General features: G+C 47.9%; 2 protein-coding genes across 2 annotated transcripts in view; one reads left to right on the forward strand and one right to left on the reverse strand.

Moving 5' to 3' along the window:
* Window positions 1–11,664, forward strand: part of CRACR2A (calcium release activated channel regulator 2A) — a 162,228-nt gene extending 150,564 nt beyond the window's left edge. The window contains exon 17 of the mRNA XM_045830547.1: window positions 10,618–11,664. Within this exon, the coding sequence (XP_045686503.1) occupies window positions 10,618–10,626 (9 nt within the window). The 3' untranslated portion in view covers window positions 10,627–11,664. The remainder of the gene's footprint in view (window positions 1–10,617) is intronic.
* A 382-nt stretch (window positions 11,665–12,046) lies between these two features.
* PRMT8 (protein arginine methyltransferase 8) overlaps window positions 12,047–16,658 on the reverse strand; it is a 91,885-nt gene continuing 87,273 nt past the window's right edge. Inside the window, exons 9-10 of the mRNA XM_045830573.1 lie at window positions 14,469–14,590; window positions 12,047–13,708 (exon numbers count right to left, since the gene is read on the reverse strand). Of these exons, the coding sequence (XP_045686529.1) occupies window positions 13,625–13,708; window positions 14,469–14,590 (206 nt within the window). The 3' untranslated portion in view covers window positions 12,047–13,624. The remainder of the gene's footprint in view (window positions 13,709–14,468; window positions 14,591–16,658) is intronic.

A 16,658-nucleotide genomic window follows, 5' to 3' on the forward strand; every position in this document is an offset into this window, starting at 1 on the left:
CCATTCTAAATGATAGCTTTGCTGGATAGGGTAATCTTGGATGTAGGTCCTTGCCTTTCATGACTTGGAATACTTCTTTACAGCCCTTTCTTGCCTGTGAGATTTCTTTTGAGAAATCAGTGGATAGTCTTATGGGAACTCCTTTGTAGGTAACTGTCTCCTTTACTCTTGCTGCTTTTAAGATTCTCTCCTTATCTTTAATCTTGGCTAATGTAATTATGATGTGCCTTGGTGTGTTTCTTCTTGGTTCCAACTTCTTTGGGACCCTCTGAGCGACCTGGACTTGCATGTCTAGTTCCTTCACCAGATTGGGGAAGTTTTTCTTCATTCCTTTTTTCAAATAAGTTTCCATTTCTAACTCTTCCTCTTCTCCTTCTGGCACCCCTATGATTTGGATATTGGAACATTTAAAGCTGTCCCAAAGGTTCCTCAGACTCTCCTCGTTTTTTTGAATTGTTGTTTCTTCATTCTGTTCTGACTTGATGTTCATTTCTTCCTTTTATTCCAAATTGTTGATATGAGTCCTGATTTCCTCCCCTTCCCTGTTGGATCCCTGTATATTTTCCTTTATTTCACTATCACAGCCTTTGCTTTTTCCTCAATTTTGTGGCCATACTCAGTCATTTCTGTGAGCATCCTGATTACCAGTGTTTTGAACTCTGCATCTGATAGGTTAGCTATCTCCTTGTCACTTAGCTGTTTTTTTGGAGTTTTGATCTATTTTTTCATTTGGGCCATATTTCTTTGTCTTGGCACAACTGTTACATGGTAACGGGCGGACCCTTAGGTATTCACCAGGGTGGAATAACCCACTTCGCTGCATTGTGGCACTGTGTGTCGGGGAGGGGTCAGAGAGGAAACAATGTCACTTGCTCAGCTCTTGCCCCACTTTCAGTCCACAAGTGAATTGAGCCCTTCTGGTGCTGATTCTTGGGTGGGTGGATTTGTCTACATTTTAGGACCCCATAGGACCCTCCAATGGACTTTCCTGTAATACTGGGAGCTTCTCCCACTGCTGCAACCCCCACAGGTTTTTGTAGCCAGAGGTTTTGAGGCGTTAGTCCCTGAGCTGGAACTCTGGGTTGTGTAGGCTGTCTCTCTCCACAGTTGTTCCTCCAGGTTTATCCACACATGAATGTGGGACCACCCAGTCTGCCAGCTGCACCTTGCTGCATGTCCTCTCTGTCCTGGCTGCCCATCTCCACCCCTCCTACCAGTGCGGATAAATGTTTCTTCTTTAACTCTTTGGTTGTCAGATTTCCATACAGTTTCATTTTCTGGCAGTTCTGGGTTTTTTTTTAATTGGTTGTTGTACTTTTTTTGGTTGTGCCAGGAAGCAAAATGTATCTACCTACACCTCCATCTTGGCCGGAAGTAATTCTAATATTAACATTATTACCAACAACAATAATTGACTGTAATATTAGAGAGTGAAAAAATCTTCTGCTTGTGTGTGCAATTTTCTTGATCTTGAATCTGCTTTTGTATGCTTCTGTGTCTTTGCCCATGCTCTTCCCTCTGTCTGAACTCTTTAAGAACATTTCAGTGACTTGTTTGTGTTCATGCAATGAGTCAATAGTAAAACTGATGGCCAACAAGAGTCTGAGGCCTCCCTGGTACTGCACACCCTCTCAAGAACAGGTTGTAGATAGCGGACAACTTCTGATTCCCTACACTCAAGTGGGAAAGTTGGGGCTGAAGTGCTACCCTGAATCATTATGTGTCTTTGGGTACACAACCCACACACACACAGATGAAGCCTCATACTTTACCCATTTTAATATTGTCCCTGACTCCCTCCCCAATTGTTCTACCATTTACAGCCTGAGATACTTTCCATGAAAGTTTGAGTACATGCCATTACACTATGTCTTTAGAACATAAAAAAGAATAAGATAGAAATGAAGGAACTCAAAGTCAGTGATGGAGTTACACTAGAAAATGGGCAGAAAATGAGAAAGACTGTACAGAATACTCTGGGAAGTGAGACATTAGCAGGATTAAGTTGCCCTTAGGCTTGGAGAGGGAGGGTGGGTAGAAGCACCTCTGTTTTGACAAAGTATTAAATGATGGTCTGGGAAGTGAAATCAAGAGGAAGTCCTCAGGCAAAGATGGAAATGGAATAACTCAACAGTCAGGAATACCAATGAGAGAGAAGGGCCACAGGAGAATGAGCCAGTTTGGGGACCCAAACTGAGGCTGGTGTGGTTGGCACAGAGGGTGGGGTGAGCAGTCTGGGGCTGGCTGGAGCTGGGCTTCCAGAGTGAACTGGGGGTATAAACAAAAGAGGCCAAAACTTGAGAGCCACTCTCCTGGATTAGAAGAGTTTCAATGTCATCCTATAGGTGACAAGGAGCCACTGGAGTTATTTTAACAATGGAGGCACAAGGTCCTATTTATAATTGTGCTTATAGAGAGTGGAGTGGAAGGGTGGGGTCAAGACTGGAGCACACCAGTGAGAGTGGGCCAGGAGGTGGGAGGAGGGAAGAGGAAGAAAGAATCTCATAACCAACCAACCTAAACCCTCAATGTATACTGAGTTTATCTATGAGCCAGACCATATTTTAAATCTCAACCTTCCCTCTGTGCCTTCCCATAGTCCAGTGTGTTTCCAGGCTGCCCAATACTTTCCCACCCCATACTTTGTCATTAAGTCTCAAACACTGAGTTTTTTCTGTTTAAATCCAGAGAGCCCTAGGAAAGTGGATTTCTCAGAATAAGGTGGGGACTTGGAAGTTATACACTACAAACTCCAAAGCAAATAAAATTAAGTTTTGTATCATCCAATACTTTGAGTCCTCTAGGCCACAGTTTCCTTCATGCCCACAAATAATCAAAGCTGGTTGTGCTTGTGCTCTGGGAGAGAATAACAAAAAACCCACAATGTAGGCACTTGAGAGTTTTGAGTCTCTTCCACAACACCCTCTATGAATCATTTTCTCTCTGTAGAAACTGAGGCTCAGTGAGCATGAGGACCTCCTCTAGAGCAAAGCTAGTGAGCCAGAACTTCTCTGGCTCGGGAACATGAAGTCTGGGGCTAGAGCCACACTGTGTTTAGATGCAATCTCATGGGTTGCCCACAGCTTCCATCTGCTGGTCATCTTGCCCAAGCCCCCTGAACCTGGACATGTGCCCAGACCCACACTCCCTGCTCCACCCTCCCCTACCTCAGCAGCCCACATCTTCAAGGCCCACTCATGAGAAGTACTTGGGGATGAAACACAAAAAAAATCTAATCAGAGATAATCAATAGGCAATATTAACAGAGCCAAATTAACTCCTTGCCTGGATGAGAGTCACCCAGCCCTGACCAGCTGGCAGCCAGCATCCTTAATTCCATTTCCTGACAGTTATTAAAATGATTTTCCAAGAGATAGTCCCATTTTAGCAGAGTCACAGACTAATAAAGTGCAGCCAAGCGCCTGGAGGAGCCTGGCATTCAAGACTGCCCTCCCATTTCCTCTGGCTCCTCATTGGCAAAGCCTCCAGACTTCCTCCTGTCCTGGTAGGGACTTCATTCCCTCCTCGAACCTTTATTTCTCACTATGATCCCTGCCCCTCCAAAAGCCCAGCAGCTGTTCTACTCTCCTCCTGTAAAAGGTCAAGATCTGCTTAGAAAGTTCTGAGTTCAAGTTCATAAAACATGAGCTTTGGAGCTGCAGAGTTAGAAAATCACAAATTCTTCAAGCTGGTTGAGGGCCAGGAGACCACTGTTAGCTATCACCTTCATTTTGTAAATGAGAACAACTGAGGTCTCCAAGGGGACAGTGCCTGCCTCAAGGCCACACAGCAGTTTTCCAGAGTAGGAGCAGCAGGTAGATCGGCAACTGACAGGAGTGTCGCAGCAGCAAGCCATCATCTGCTCACCTGGCAAGTGTTTACTAAAACATCTGTAATGGGCCAGGGCCATACTGAACACTGAACTGTGCACCTAAGTGAGATACAGAACCTTCCCTCCAGGACCACACAGTCTAGTGGGGGGAGGGGGGGTGGAGACATCACAGTCTGGTGGGGGGGTGGGAACATTGCATCCTCAGGGGGACATCACAGTCTGGAGGAAGATGGACACAAAATAGATGCTGATACTAAGCTGGGTAAGCGTGGGCACAGATATTCACTCAGGGGCACAGGGAGCCAGTGTGAGTCTCAGAGGAGCTGATGTGTTCAAGTCCTGGAGGAGCTAACAGCCTGGACTAAGTCAGAGCTGTGGTCAGCAGTCATGAAGTAACAGTTAACACACAGAATGCTTGCCTCACCCTAGGCTAGCATTTGATGCTTACCACCTTCCTCTGAGAAAGACAATAGGATTACCACCAGTTTACAAGTAAAGGAAACTGAGGCAGAGAGAGGCTGACTTGCTCAAGATCACCCAGCCAGGCGTGGGAGATTTGGAGCTTGAACTCAGTCTCCAGCTCCACCATGCCCTGTACTCCTCTGCTCTGGAGTGACTGTGGGTCCTCAGTTACATGGGACTCCTCCTGCTGCCATGACCAGGTGTGAGCTCTGCACCAATGCGGCAGGTGGCCTCAGGCCAAATCATGCTTAGTGACCTCAGATCACCCCAAGCCCTGGCCTTGTGCTGACCTCCTGCAGCCTCTCTAATCCAGATATCTCCAAGGCCACTTTTAGAACTGTTTCCAAGCAACAGAAGATCTCGACTTTTCTCTCTGGCCCCACGAGGCAAGCTCTCCAACCCACTGTGGCCAGACAGTCTGCTGAAGTTGTTCCTCCCTTACTTCCTGGCAGAGCCCAGGCTCATCTGCACGTTCTCATCTGGGGCCCTCATTTTCAGAACAGAAAACTACCATTTATAAGTAGCTGCATGCATTGTACAACACAAGGGTGCATTACTCAGCCATCTTAGGCTTTCTCACCTAACACTCACAGCAACCCTGTAAGAAAGTTGTTATTATCACCTCTGTTGAACAGGGGAAAAAGTCACACAGGAAAAGGGAACTCCAGGAACTCACTGCAGGTCTCAGAGCCATTGGCTGGAAAAGCCAGGCTTCAGCCCCCGGTCTGTTTATCTCGAAGGCTGGCTGGAGTTTCAAGGCATCACCTATAACTATGAAACTGAGCAGTGAGCATGTGAAGCCTGTGTCTTTGGCTTCAAGCATAATGCTCTATACAACTGAGCTAACCAGCCGTGGCCAGAAACCAATTGTCTTAATATCAGAAACCCATTAGGATCCATGGAGCCTCTGAAAAGCACTGCAAGTATACGTCTGTGAACTGGAAGTGAGGCCTAGCACTATGCTCCCCTGGAAACAGCTGCCTGGTCTGGAAGATAGCAGAACTGTCCTAAAATGCAGATCCAGGCCCTCCCAACCACCTTCTGCCTCCCAGACAATAACATCCTCTGTGCTGAGAGGAAGCTGTCCTTGTGAGAAGGACAGGATGACAAGACACCAGAAAGGCTAATGCAAATGATCTCGGAGTTGCACAGATTGCCCCTTTGCAGATTCCCAACTAGAGAATGAGGCAATGTTACAATAAAGCAATCTGTTTTCAAGCCATTTTCCATAACAGCCACCCAAGGAAGCCTCCGTCTCTGTCCTCCCCAGTGGCTCCTGGAGGTTCTGACAGTTTTACAATTATCTTTCCTGTGGCTAATTTTGTGAAGTAGGCAATGGGTTAAGTCTATTGCCATTTTCTTGGGGAAATGACTGCCAAATTGAGCTCATTAGATTGTGAGCATTTGTGGCATACAAATCTTGTCCTGTCACTTTCCTCATTAAAAGCCAGTACTGTCTTCTCAGTGCCCAAGGAAAAAGTCTCCTTGACACTGTTCACAAGGTTCTTGACCATGGGCCCTGGCTGCATCTCAAGCCTCCCTTTTCATGGCCCTCCCCATCCCTCACCTTTTCTTGTTCTCTGCTCTTCTTGAATTTTCAGATCTGCCACACTCACCAGACTCCTTTGGGCTGGGCCTCAACACATGCCATCCTTCCCTTCCTGCTCCCTCCACTCCTCTTCTTTTTCGAGTTTCTGCTTAAGGTCATGTTTTCACAGAAGTTTTCTTGATCTCCTAACAGTCTGTTACTCCAGCAGCCTCTGTACTTTCTTTTTCATAATATTTATCACTCTTGTTTAGGGGCTACTCCCCCAGCAAACTGGCATCTGTTTTGTTCACTGTTGTATTCCCAGTGCTTAGCATAATGTCTGCTAACAGGAGCGCCCTGAGAAATATGAACAGAATAGAGGAAGTTCGGAGAAGCAACTCACTTAGCTCTCTTGGTTCCAACTGGGCTTGGTCTTGCCCTGGGCACAGAAAAGAATCCTTATTGTTCTGCTCTTCTAATGCCTTTTGACTCACAATGGCATAGTGACTCATACCTCTGTCAGACTGATGACAATTTATGACAATGGGGATTTGACTGGTTGTTTCTTATTAAATATAGCCAACAACTCTCAAGCATCTGTGTGGCTATCATTGCAGTCAAGATAAGGTTCTCAGCCTGGTCCTCAGGCTTCTGAGCTACTGAGCTACTAACTTTGGCCATCAAAGAGATCAGGTGCTAGAGCACACAAACTCAACATATTGATTAAACCAAGTATGACAGGTGGAAAAATTCTCCTGGGAAAGGTACATTTGTTGAATTCCAAAATAAAGTCAACTTTGGATTACTACCACTCTTCTTTAGAAGATGTGAACAGGCACTAGACATAGACACTAGGCTCAGCCTCAAGGTCATCAGGATGCCCCTGTGATTAGAAATGCAGGTCAACAGAGTCAGAAGGCAAGGCCCTGTCCAGAGTGCTCCAGGTAGGGCTGTGGCATCTCAGTAATTGAGGCTTTTTTGGTTCTAATGAAAGACCACATGTATAGATGCCAGTCAGTTGTCACCTGCCCGAGGGCTGGGAGATGGACGTTAATGTTCAGCAAGCCACTGTGAAGGCCTTAAAGAGCTAATGAACCAGAGTCATGAACAGGGTGGGGATTTTTGCAAAACTCTACATGTGTGCCACCTACAGTGCTGTCCCTGAACTCTGAGCCAAAGTCAGTGGCCCTGGGGGCTGGCCAGAGGCCACCTGAGGCTGTGGTGGCAACTCCTGCTGCGTTCCAGCACCTTCCAGGCACACAGGCCTCAGGCCTGGCATCAGATGTGCTTCTCAATAACAGAGTTAAAATACAGGGCAGAAGTATTATTAAAGTAGCATTGTAAGTGAATTTTCCATTGTACTTTACAGTTTCATTTTACCTGAGTTATTTCTGTTTGAGTTTCGTGGATATGTAGTGACTTGCCCAAAGTCACATAGTAAGCAGCAGTGATGGGATCTGACTTGGTCCTTTGGCTCCAAACCTCATGTCATGAGTTGACCTGTGACTGTCACTTGCTTTCTGAGGTGGGAACAAGAGGCCTGCATCTAGTGAACCAGTGTCTTGGGTATTTCTCTGCCCAATTTGCTCTGGCTGCCCTTGAGGCTGAGGTGTTAGCCACAATGCAGTGGTTGGGAAGGGCACTTTTCATTTCTGTTGTTAGAAATGACCTATTGCTGGGATCAACATGTGTCTGAGGGCTTCTTCTCTGAAAATGATTGGTTGGGCCCTCCTATGGAATTTGCAGATAGTGGGGACATACTCTCCTCCTTTCATAGGTTTATTGACTAAGAGACACTAAGGAAGAAACACACCACACCCCCTACCCTGACACAGCTTATGTCACCGAGCTGGACTAAGTCAACGGATGGCTCACTGGGTGGGAAAGAATAGAGCAGCGTTGGCTGGGGGTGATGGCCGAGGGACTGCATTTCTCAGTATTTGGGCAGGAGCAGGCCTGGCCTGCCCAAAAGCTAACAAGCAGACAGTACATGCTGTGAGGGCAAGGACAGTGCTTGCTGATACTGCTGCATTGCTAGGCCAACTAAGACTCTGGGACCCACTAAGTATTTAATAAATGTTTGTTGGCTGGACTTCTGATCACTGAACATGTTGTGTCTGAGCCTTAGCTAAGTATGGGCCAATTGCTTTCAACAGGCCAAGACAAGGCAGGCTGGGAGGCTCTGGATGCAGAGCTGGGCATGTTGACTGGGTCAGAGAGGTGTGAGGAGGTGACCCATCCTCACAAAGTCAGGCTCATCCTGGCAATCACAAGACCATAGGGTCAGGGCTCACACACAACATAGGACAGCTTGAGGGTCTAAAACAAGCTAGGGTACCTTACAGGTTGGGTGGCACTCAGAAACCAGGTGTGCAGGAGGTATCATTCAATACTCTAGGCAGGTAGCAGGGATCCAGAAAAATCTGTCTTGAGGAAGAGGGCTCCAGAAACAAGGCTGGGCCTAAAAGTAGGAGACCAAGGCAAGGCACATACCCAATGATATGGGACCTGGCCAGGTACCACTCCAAAGAACAGGGGCAAGCTGAGATATCTAGCTTAATTTTATCCTGTTACTGAGGTCTGGAGCCAGGCTGGGTCTGGAGATGGAGTGCCAGGTGTGGTACCCAGAGGAGAGGAAGGCTGCCAAGACAGGAAACCAGGTAGGGCCTGAGGAAGGGGAAACAGCCTTCACAGAGTGGCTTTATGAAAGAAAAGAAAATGTCAGCATCTCCCCAGGGCACAGACAGAGGGACAGGAGGCTGGTGGTCCTAGAGTCACTCCTAGACATGTTCCACAGGAATAAAACTGGTCAGCTATCACCCTGGGATCTCCCACCTGTGCCACAGGCAAAAGAAAGCAGATTTCTACCCTTGGAACTCATGGTCTAGTAGGGAAGAGAGACCATGCCTGCAATGGACCTCAGAGCAGGAACAGAGTGATCCAGGTACAAACAAGCCCAAATAAGACCACAAAAGAGGCCACACAGCTGCAAGTCTGGGGAAGGGGCAAACAAAAGGGAGATGTTCCCCAGAAAGGAATAAGAGCAACAGGGAAAAAGTCACCAGTGGCTTTTGTTCAGTCCTCGCCCGCACTCCCCAAAAGGTAGATATCTCCATACTGCTTTCCACAGTGGCTGAAAAACATTCCAGCACCTGTGAGGTGATGTCTCATTGTGGTTTTATTTGCATTTCTCTGATAATTAGTGACGCTGAGCATCTTTTCATATGTCTATTGGCCATCTTTATGTCCTCTATTAAGGTCTTTTGCCCATTTTTTAATAGGGTTGTTTGTGTTTTTGGTGTTGAGTTTTGTAAATTCTTTATAAATTTTGGATATTAACCCCTTATCAGATGTATCAATGAATATGTTCTCCCATTCTGTGGGGTGTCTGTTTATTTTGTTGATGGTTTCCTTAGCTGTGCAAAAACTTTTTAGTTTGATGTAGTCCCATTTGTTTATTTTTCCTTTTGTTTCCATTGCCTGGGGAGATATTTCTGATAAAATATTGCCTCAAAAAATTAAAAATGGATCTGCCTTTTGACTCAGTGATCCCACTTCTAGGAATATATCTGAAGGAACCCAAAATACTAATTCGATAGAACACAAGCACCCCTATGTTCATTGTAGTGTTATTTACAATTTCCAAGATATGGAAGCAGCCTGAGTGTCCATCAGTAGATGAGTGGATAAAACAACTATGGAACATTTACATAATGGAATACTGCTCAGCTATAATAAAGAAGAAAATTTTACCCTTTGTGACAGTATAGATGGATGTGGAGAACATTATGTTAAGCAAAATAAGCCCATCAGAGAAAGACAAATGCCATATGATTTCACTCATATGTGGAAACTAATGAATGAACTGAACTAACAAGCAAAATAGAGACAGACTTATAGATGGAGAGCAGGGTGACAGCTAAGTGGGGGGAGGCTGGGGGAGGAGGGATTGAGCCAAAAGGGGAAGGACTCATGCACGTGGACAACAGTGTGGTGACTGTGGGGGCGGGGGGCGGGGGGCGGGGGAGACATAAGGGGACTAAATGGCAATGGAAAAAAATACAAGAAAGACAGATTTGGGGCACAAACAGATTTTATAAGTAAAGTCATTTTTATAGCATCTCTATTACCATGCCGAATCTCATCTTATACACTAACTTCTATTCGTAAGATGCTCAAAGTAGATATTGCTTATTTCCCACTGAATCAGAGAGAAATTATAATTCCCACTGGAGTGTTCCCAGGGGCAGGAGGGAGGGGCTGCTGGGATTGTTCCTCAAGCCTCCCAGGCTTCACTCCTACAGCCCAGGAACAGAGAGGGGGCATGGGGTGGCAGGGGCCGAAGACCCAGGGCCAGGGCAGGCTGTGAGATGACCCTCTTCTCCTCTGAAGCCTGGAGAGGCCCTAAGGACTGCTGGGCCTTTTCTCAGCCAGCAGGAGTGTCAGGGATGCTTGCAGGTCCCAAACACCCAAGCCCCTGAGAGGTCTTCATCCAGGCTGGCTCTTGGCAATGTAGGAGTTTGCCTCTCTGACCATGGATGGAATTCTCCACGAAGCTGGAGGGCCTTGCTGTTCAAGACTAGGCTGAATCCAGGGCTCCCTGACTCCCAGCACAGTGAAAACCCACCGATGGGTCTCCCTAGAATGCCCGCTGGGGACCCCACCCCAGGTCTTCTTGAAACCCCTTCCCTCTTCTAGCACAGTCACTGTTGTCCCCTCTGAAGCTTCTTGTTTTTTCTTGTTTAACACGTGTGAACAAAAAGCACCACATGATTTTCACTTTATTTTTCTCTAGGTCCAATGAGAGGCCTCCTGGCCAGAGGTTTAAAGGAAGAAGCATGGTCAGCAGAGGACATGCTGAGCTGGACTCGGGCTCATCACTGCCCAGCTCTGCCTCAGCTCCCCTCCTCCTCCCGGGACTCAGCACCTCAGCTCCTCAGCTACAATGTGGGTGGGGAGCACCTCATGCCTAACTCCCAGGGCTTTGGGGAAGCCAACAAGTACGTAGATGCCAGAGAGTGATGAAAGGGAGGGGCCACTGCTACTAAAGTCAGTTATCATTTTTAAGGTCACTATCATCCGCAGGAGACCCACCCCCTGGCAAGCCAGGGCCTCCTCTGCATCCTTTCATCCTGGGCTCTGTCAGCCAGACCACTTCCTCTAAATGGCCCTTTTGCTTTCCCAGACCCTGGACTGTCTCTTGCAGGGGAGAGGGTGACACAGGTGAGGCTGCCTGTCTCCAAAGCTAAAGAATAACCAAATCCAACAAATCACAACACCTCACCAGTTCTGGCAAAGGACATTGTATTTCTAGCTAGGGAGATTCTGTAACCGCACTTGGACTAAGGCTAGAAGTTTCCTGGAGAGGTCTGTAGTGGAAACAGGGGCTGCAAGAAGCCCAGCCTGCTTCTCTCAGGGCCTCTGAGTACCACTGTGCAGTGTGTACACTGCACAAAAGCACCAGGCTCAGGGGCAAGTGAAATCCACTCGCCTGCCAAGCACAGCATCCACAGAGCTATGTGCTCCTAGAGAGGCCCCTTTTCAAATTTAGGCCTGTCTCCCTTTCTGAGTGACAGTGGTTCCTGAGAGAATATTTTAGAGCCAGTGGAGGGCAGGAATAAAGGTGCAGGCAAGTGAAAATGTGGTTCTGGGCCAGGGGTTGGATACCTAGCTAAGACCCAACACCCTTTTGGGCTGCAGAAAAAGCTTTAGGTGAAACTGCACAGGCCTGGTGGGCAGATGGGAAGGGAAGAGAGAGGGTCAAAGATAGTACTGGCCTCAGAGTATAAGGGCCGGGTGGAGTTTCAAGTCACCTACATAAGTCATTTCCGAAGGTGTTTGATTTTAGTCTTGGTTCCTTTTCATTTCTTTATTTTTATTTTCCATGGTAGAATTATTTTTCCAAAGAAAATAAAAACAGAAATGAAAAATTATTTTTTTTAATGTGGGGAGGGGAGACCCAGAGCTCTGCTCACCCTGTCCCTGGCACCTCCCACAAGCCCGAGGGGCCCCCAGGACACAGTGTGGAAAACACTCACATGGTCCAGCTCCCTTGTTGCAATGGCAATAAGGCTGACACCAAAGAATGTGGCGTGAGTTGCCCAAGGTCCACACTGTGTTGAAGGCACCACTGGACTAGACCCCTATGGCCCAGTTGTCTGGCCCCTTCCTCCCCCACTCCAGAGAGGCAGGCCCGCATGCTACCTGGCAACTGAATATTCAAGGCAGCTAGGCCTGGGTCCCTGTCCACAGGTGAGGATCCCATCCTTTTCCTCTGTAGCCAATCCCAGTCACAGAAGTCTTTCATCTGGTTCCGCCCTCTCCATGATAGGAATAGAGTCTAAAATCTTAGAGGTGGCAGGGATGAAGAACTTGAGAGGACTATAGATTTACCAATGACACTGAGGAAGGGAACTGTGATGAGAAACTGGGTGTCACCTCAAGGACCAAATGGCTTTTGCCTGAGCTCACTGGGAAGTCTGTTCAAGATGGGTGGGCTCCTGCTGATGAGCAAGGTGACAGGCCAGGCCAGACCTTGGCCCAGAGGTGAGGGGCAGTGACGAGATCATTCACACCTTGTGTGGTGCTGCAAACTCTCAGCATCCTACACAAGAAATGTCCCTTCACTGGCCTATTAGCCTTTCCCTCAGTCCCTGTGCCAGTCTCTGCCCAGTGATTCAGGACCACAAGCTCAGCCACCATCTCCTGCTTTCTCCTGGCCCTCCCAGCAGCATGCACATCATGGATTACTCCCAACCTTGGCTGCCCTTTAGGCTACATGTGGCCTCCGCTTCTAGAGCACTCTTGGTTAGCTCATGCCCTCCCACCCCTGCTCTAGAACACTCTTCCTATCCCCTGAGAGTCTATAGGGAGGTGCCTTTCAGCCAGTCTTGACTTCACAGCTACACCTACCGAGGACCTTACCTTTATGGAGCAGGGAGCAACCAAGGTGCTGCTCCTTTGACTTCTGTTCCTTATGGCCTTTGACATCCTAGCCCAGCCCTCCCAATCCTAGGGCACCAGGAACACAGCCATCCCATTGGTTCACTGTCATGTGCATTTATTGAGCGCCCACAGAGTACGTGGTACTATGCTCAGGTTCGGAGCCATGGTCTAGTCAAAAGGAGACCAGAGCTAGTACAGAGAACGTTTCATAGCTGCTTACACCTGGTAAGGGATGGGGGAGGGGAGAGCTAATCACAAAACAAAGTCCTATTCGAAAGCCACAAGATCTCCTCTGAGAGTAATATATATTCTATGCACATGTGCGCACACACGCCCTGAATGAACACATGGGTGAACCCAGTGGTTGTAAGTGCGTGCATATACAGTGTTGTGGGTAAATAAACAACTGTATATGCGGTATGCACACACACACCCACACACCACTTAACAGACAGAATCTGGCTTATGCTATCAAAGATACTAGCCTCCAGGTTCTAGTGAAGCGATCTGCCCTAGATGCCTGCAGCATGCAAAACTTGGAAGATCCGGAGATTCACAGTACAGGAGGACAATGGGGATACATGGGTACGTTCTGTCCCCAGGCCCAGCCACGAGGTCACTCTTGATCAGCGACAGCAAAGCCTTTGTGAAGGGCTCACAGAGCAGAGCTGAGGAGCCAGAGGCCACCTGTCCAGTGTCAGAGCCCATGGGAGCCCTGGTGAGTTCCCCAATCTTCAAGGCAGAGTTTAAACCTCTGATATTCAGTGTGTAGTCCTGCAAACAGTATTCCTTGTCACAGTGCCGCAGATCAAGGTGGGAATGTTTTCTTGCTCACTCTCTGCAGCATCCCACGTGTGCTAACGCATTTTGTAGTCATTAGATACAGATGTTTCACACAGCTGTCCCTTGAAGTCCAAGTCTACTGTGAAATCGAGATCTCGCTGCAAAGTAGGAGCCAAGAGTCACAATATTAGTGTGGTCAGAAGTGACGATACCACTCCCCTCCCTGCAGGTGGATGGGTGGGTAACTACTGTGCTCCTTGGGTTTGCTACCTGAGGAGTTCCCACTGTCAGCCCTCAGGAATCTATCCTGGCGCCTCATTATCTTCACAGGAAGTTATTTGGTTCCTAACCTAAATCCTTCCTGTCATAAAATAAACTGTTCCCTCTGATTTCTTCCTGGAAGAATACTGAGTGGGGTGGGTGAATCTTCTGTGGCATAACCCTCGAGGCATTCTGTAGACTCATAGTGCACTTGACTGCACCCAAGGTGGCTCAGAAAGAATCTCACTGTCTGCAACCCACTAGGCCAGCTGAAGACATGCCAGCCAGACTTCTCTTGGGCCACCAGAAACTCCTATTTCCTGGCTCAGCTCATCCTTAATGGGGTGAAACCCATGGCAATAGCCTTTGTTCTCAACCTCTATGAAGAGCTAGAATCAGCTCAAGCCTGAGAGAGTTGGGGTAGGGAGGGAAGTAGAGGCTAGAAAGTCTCTAATTCCAGAGCTTTAAGGAGCCAACACTGGAGCCCTTTAGTCATGCCCAGCTATGACCAAGCCCAGCGTCTGACTGCCTCCTTTGGCAACTTCCCTGATGGTGCACAAGGCACATAGGCACCTGGGTGAGTGGCTCCTGGGACCAGCACTGAGGTCCCTTCCCCTCTCTGACCCCTGCCCACACAGAGGCTGCCTGAGCACTCACCACATTTTTGGCATTTGGCTTCATGGAGATGGTCCCATAGAGCTCTTCCCCCCTCCGGACAGTGAGGTAATCTTCCAAGTAGAAAACAGTCTGCTTCCAGTGGGTGTAGGGGGCATCAGGGGCTGAGGAGTGAAGGACGAGAGGGTAGGATGGAAGAGTCAGAGAGGATGTCTCCCAGAAGGGCTGAGGCTGGGACCCTGCCTACAAGTCTCTGGGTTTCCTCTGGGATTCTGACGGCTACACAACACTCTTGTTGGGTCAGGTGCCCAGCCCCTGTAACTAGACTCCAGGCTCCCACCAGAACTCCCCCTGAGCCCCAGTGACCCCTCCTTCTATCAGATCCCCATCCCTCAGGGCTGCGGGTCTTAGCTGTGCAGCAGAAGAGAACAAGATGATATTACAAATTCATGCCAAAGGGTGGAAGATGAATACCCTCTCACCGGCTAAACTTTGTAACACAAATGAATCTCAGAATGTTACTGTTTTCCCCCTATTAGTTCAACAGAGTGAAGACTTTCAGACAGTGTGGGCAAGAGATTTGTAGAGCAGGCCATCCTGTCTCCCCTTAAATGGCATCATTTATGCAAACTCCACAGCTAACCCAGTTTCCCTGGTTCTATTGACAGCCCAGTCCTACAAATAGCTTTCCCTGCCTGCTTCTTTGCCCTAGAACCAAAATTAGTACCCTTGGCCCAGGCCTGCCAGAAGTTTCAGCTGTGCCTTCCTAACTAGATCAAATTGAAATGAGGGATAATTCTCATTCCACAGCCCCAATGCCGGTCCACAGCTCACACCTCCTGCATGACCCAAAGCCACGCTGCTGCTTGCACTCCCAATGTATTTGGCATTAAATCCCACCCGTCCCCTCTCAGCACACTACAAATTCTATAGCTGAGTGAGAGATCTGGCCAAGAGGCCATCTTCCTCAGCAGCAACTGTCTTTGGAACACTCTTCCTTCCCTACTCACTACTCATCAGGCTCTCTCTTCCTCATCCTTCAAGGTCACTTCCTCTGTGAAGACTTGCCTGACCACCCACCTGGATTAAGGGCACCCTGAGCTCATGTTACCAGGGTGTCTGTCATGATGCAGCATTAATGCCTTCCCCCCGCATTAGTTTGTGTCCTTCACAAGACTGTGATCTCCGTGAGGGCAGGGCCAATGCCAGGCCTGTTCATTGTGAAATCCTCAGTGCTTACCACCACACTTAGTAGATCTATAAGTCCTGAAGAAATGAATGGTTTATTTGGTATGAAACCAGAGTAGATAGACTTTCCATGATGCTTGAAAGCACCCATAGATGTCCAGTTACACTGGGGCTTTAGAACCTATGGACTATAGAAGAACCCATCTTATAGTAAGTTCCTTTTGGCCATTCAGGCTCTTACCTTCCTCCACCAGGATACAGGACTCATTAATACTGATTTCCTCTTTGCTTAGGACCAGAGCTAAAGGTGAGAAGAGCTAAATGTGGGAAGAACATAATAAGTGCCTTTCAAACACTATAGAAAGCTATTCCATGGAAAGACTTATATGTGGCCTTATTGGCTTTGGAGGCAGAACAAAGGCTAGTTGGTGGGAATTACTAGAAAATAGATTTTTAAAAAATTTATTTTTAGAGAGAGAGGAAGGGGGGAAGGAGGAAGAGTGGGAGAGAAACATCAATGTGTCGTTGTCTCTCAAATGTCCCCCACTGCGGACCTGGCCCACAACCCAGGCATGTGCCCTGACTGGGAATCGAACCAGTGACCCTTTGGTTTACAGACTGGCACTCAATCCACTGCATACCAGCTGGGCCAGAAGGCAGATTTTTAATTCACCAGAAAGAATTAGAGCTGTATCACAGTCTTAAGCTCTCTGAGGGCCACTAACTTGGGATTTATCATTCACCAAGTCAGCCCAGGTGACAACTAAAATCTTTCAAGCCCTATTTTAATGGTGATGGAAGAGTTTGTCTTTCTTTGCCCTTTGCAATGAACTGGCTTGATCAAATGTCAGTGGTTTGGATAAGAGCCTTGAGTGGTCTTCAGTATGTGCCTGTGGGAAATCAGTGCAAACTCAAGGTCGTGGAGGGGGAAGAGCAGCCTGAACACTTGGAAGTGCTCAAACATGCCACCCGTGCATCTCAGAGCCTGGACCCCCAAGCATATCAAGCTGTCCTGGTCTCTAAGGCATACTGCTGTCCACAGAC

Source organism: Phyllostomus hastatus, unplaced genomic scaffold, assembly GCF_019186645.2.
Source record: "Phyllostomus hastatus isolate PE091 unplaced genomic scaffold, TTU_PhHast_1.1 phas_contig_152, whole genome shotgun sequence".
Lineage (NCBI taxonomy): Eukaryota > Metazoa > Chordata > Mammalia > Chiroptera > Phyllostomidae > Phyllostomus > Phyllostomus hastatus.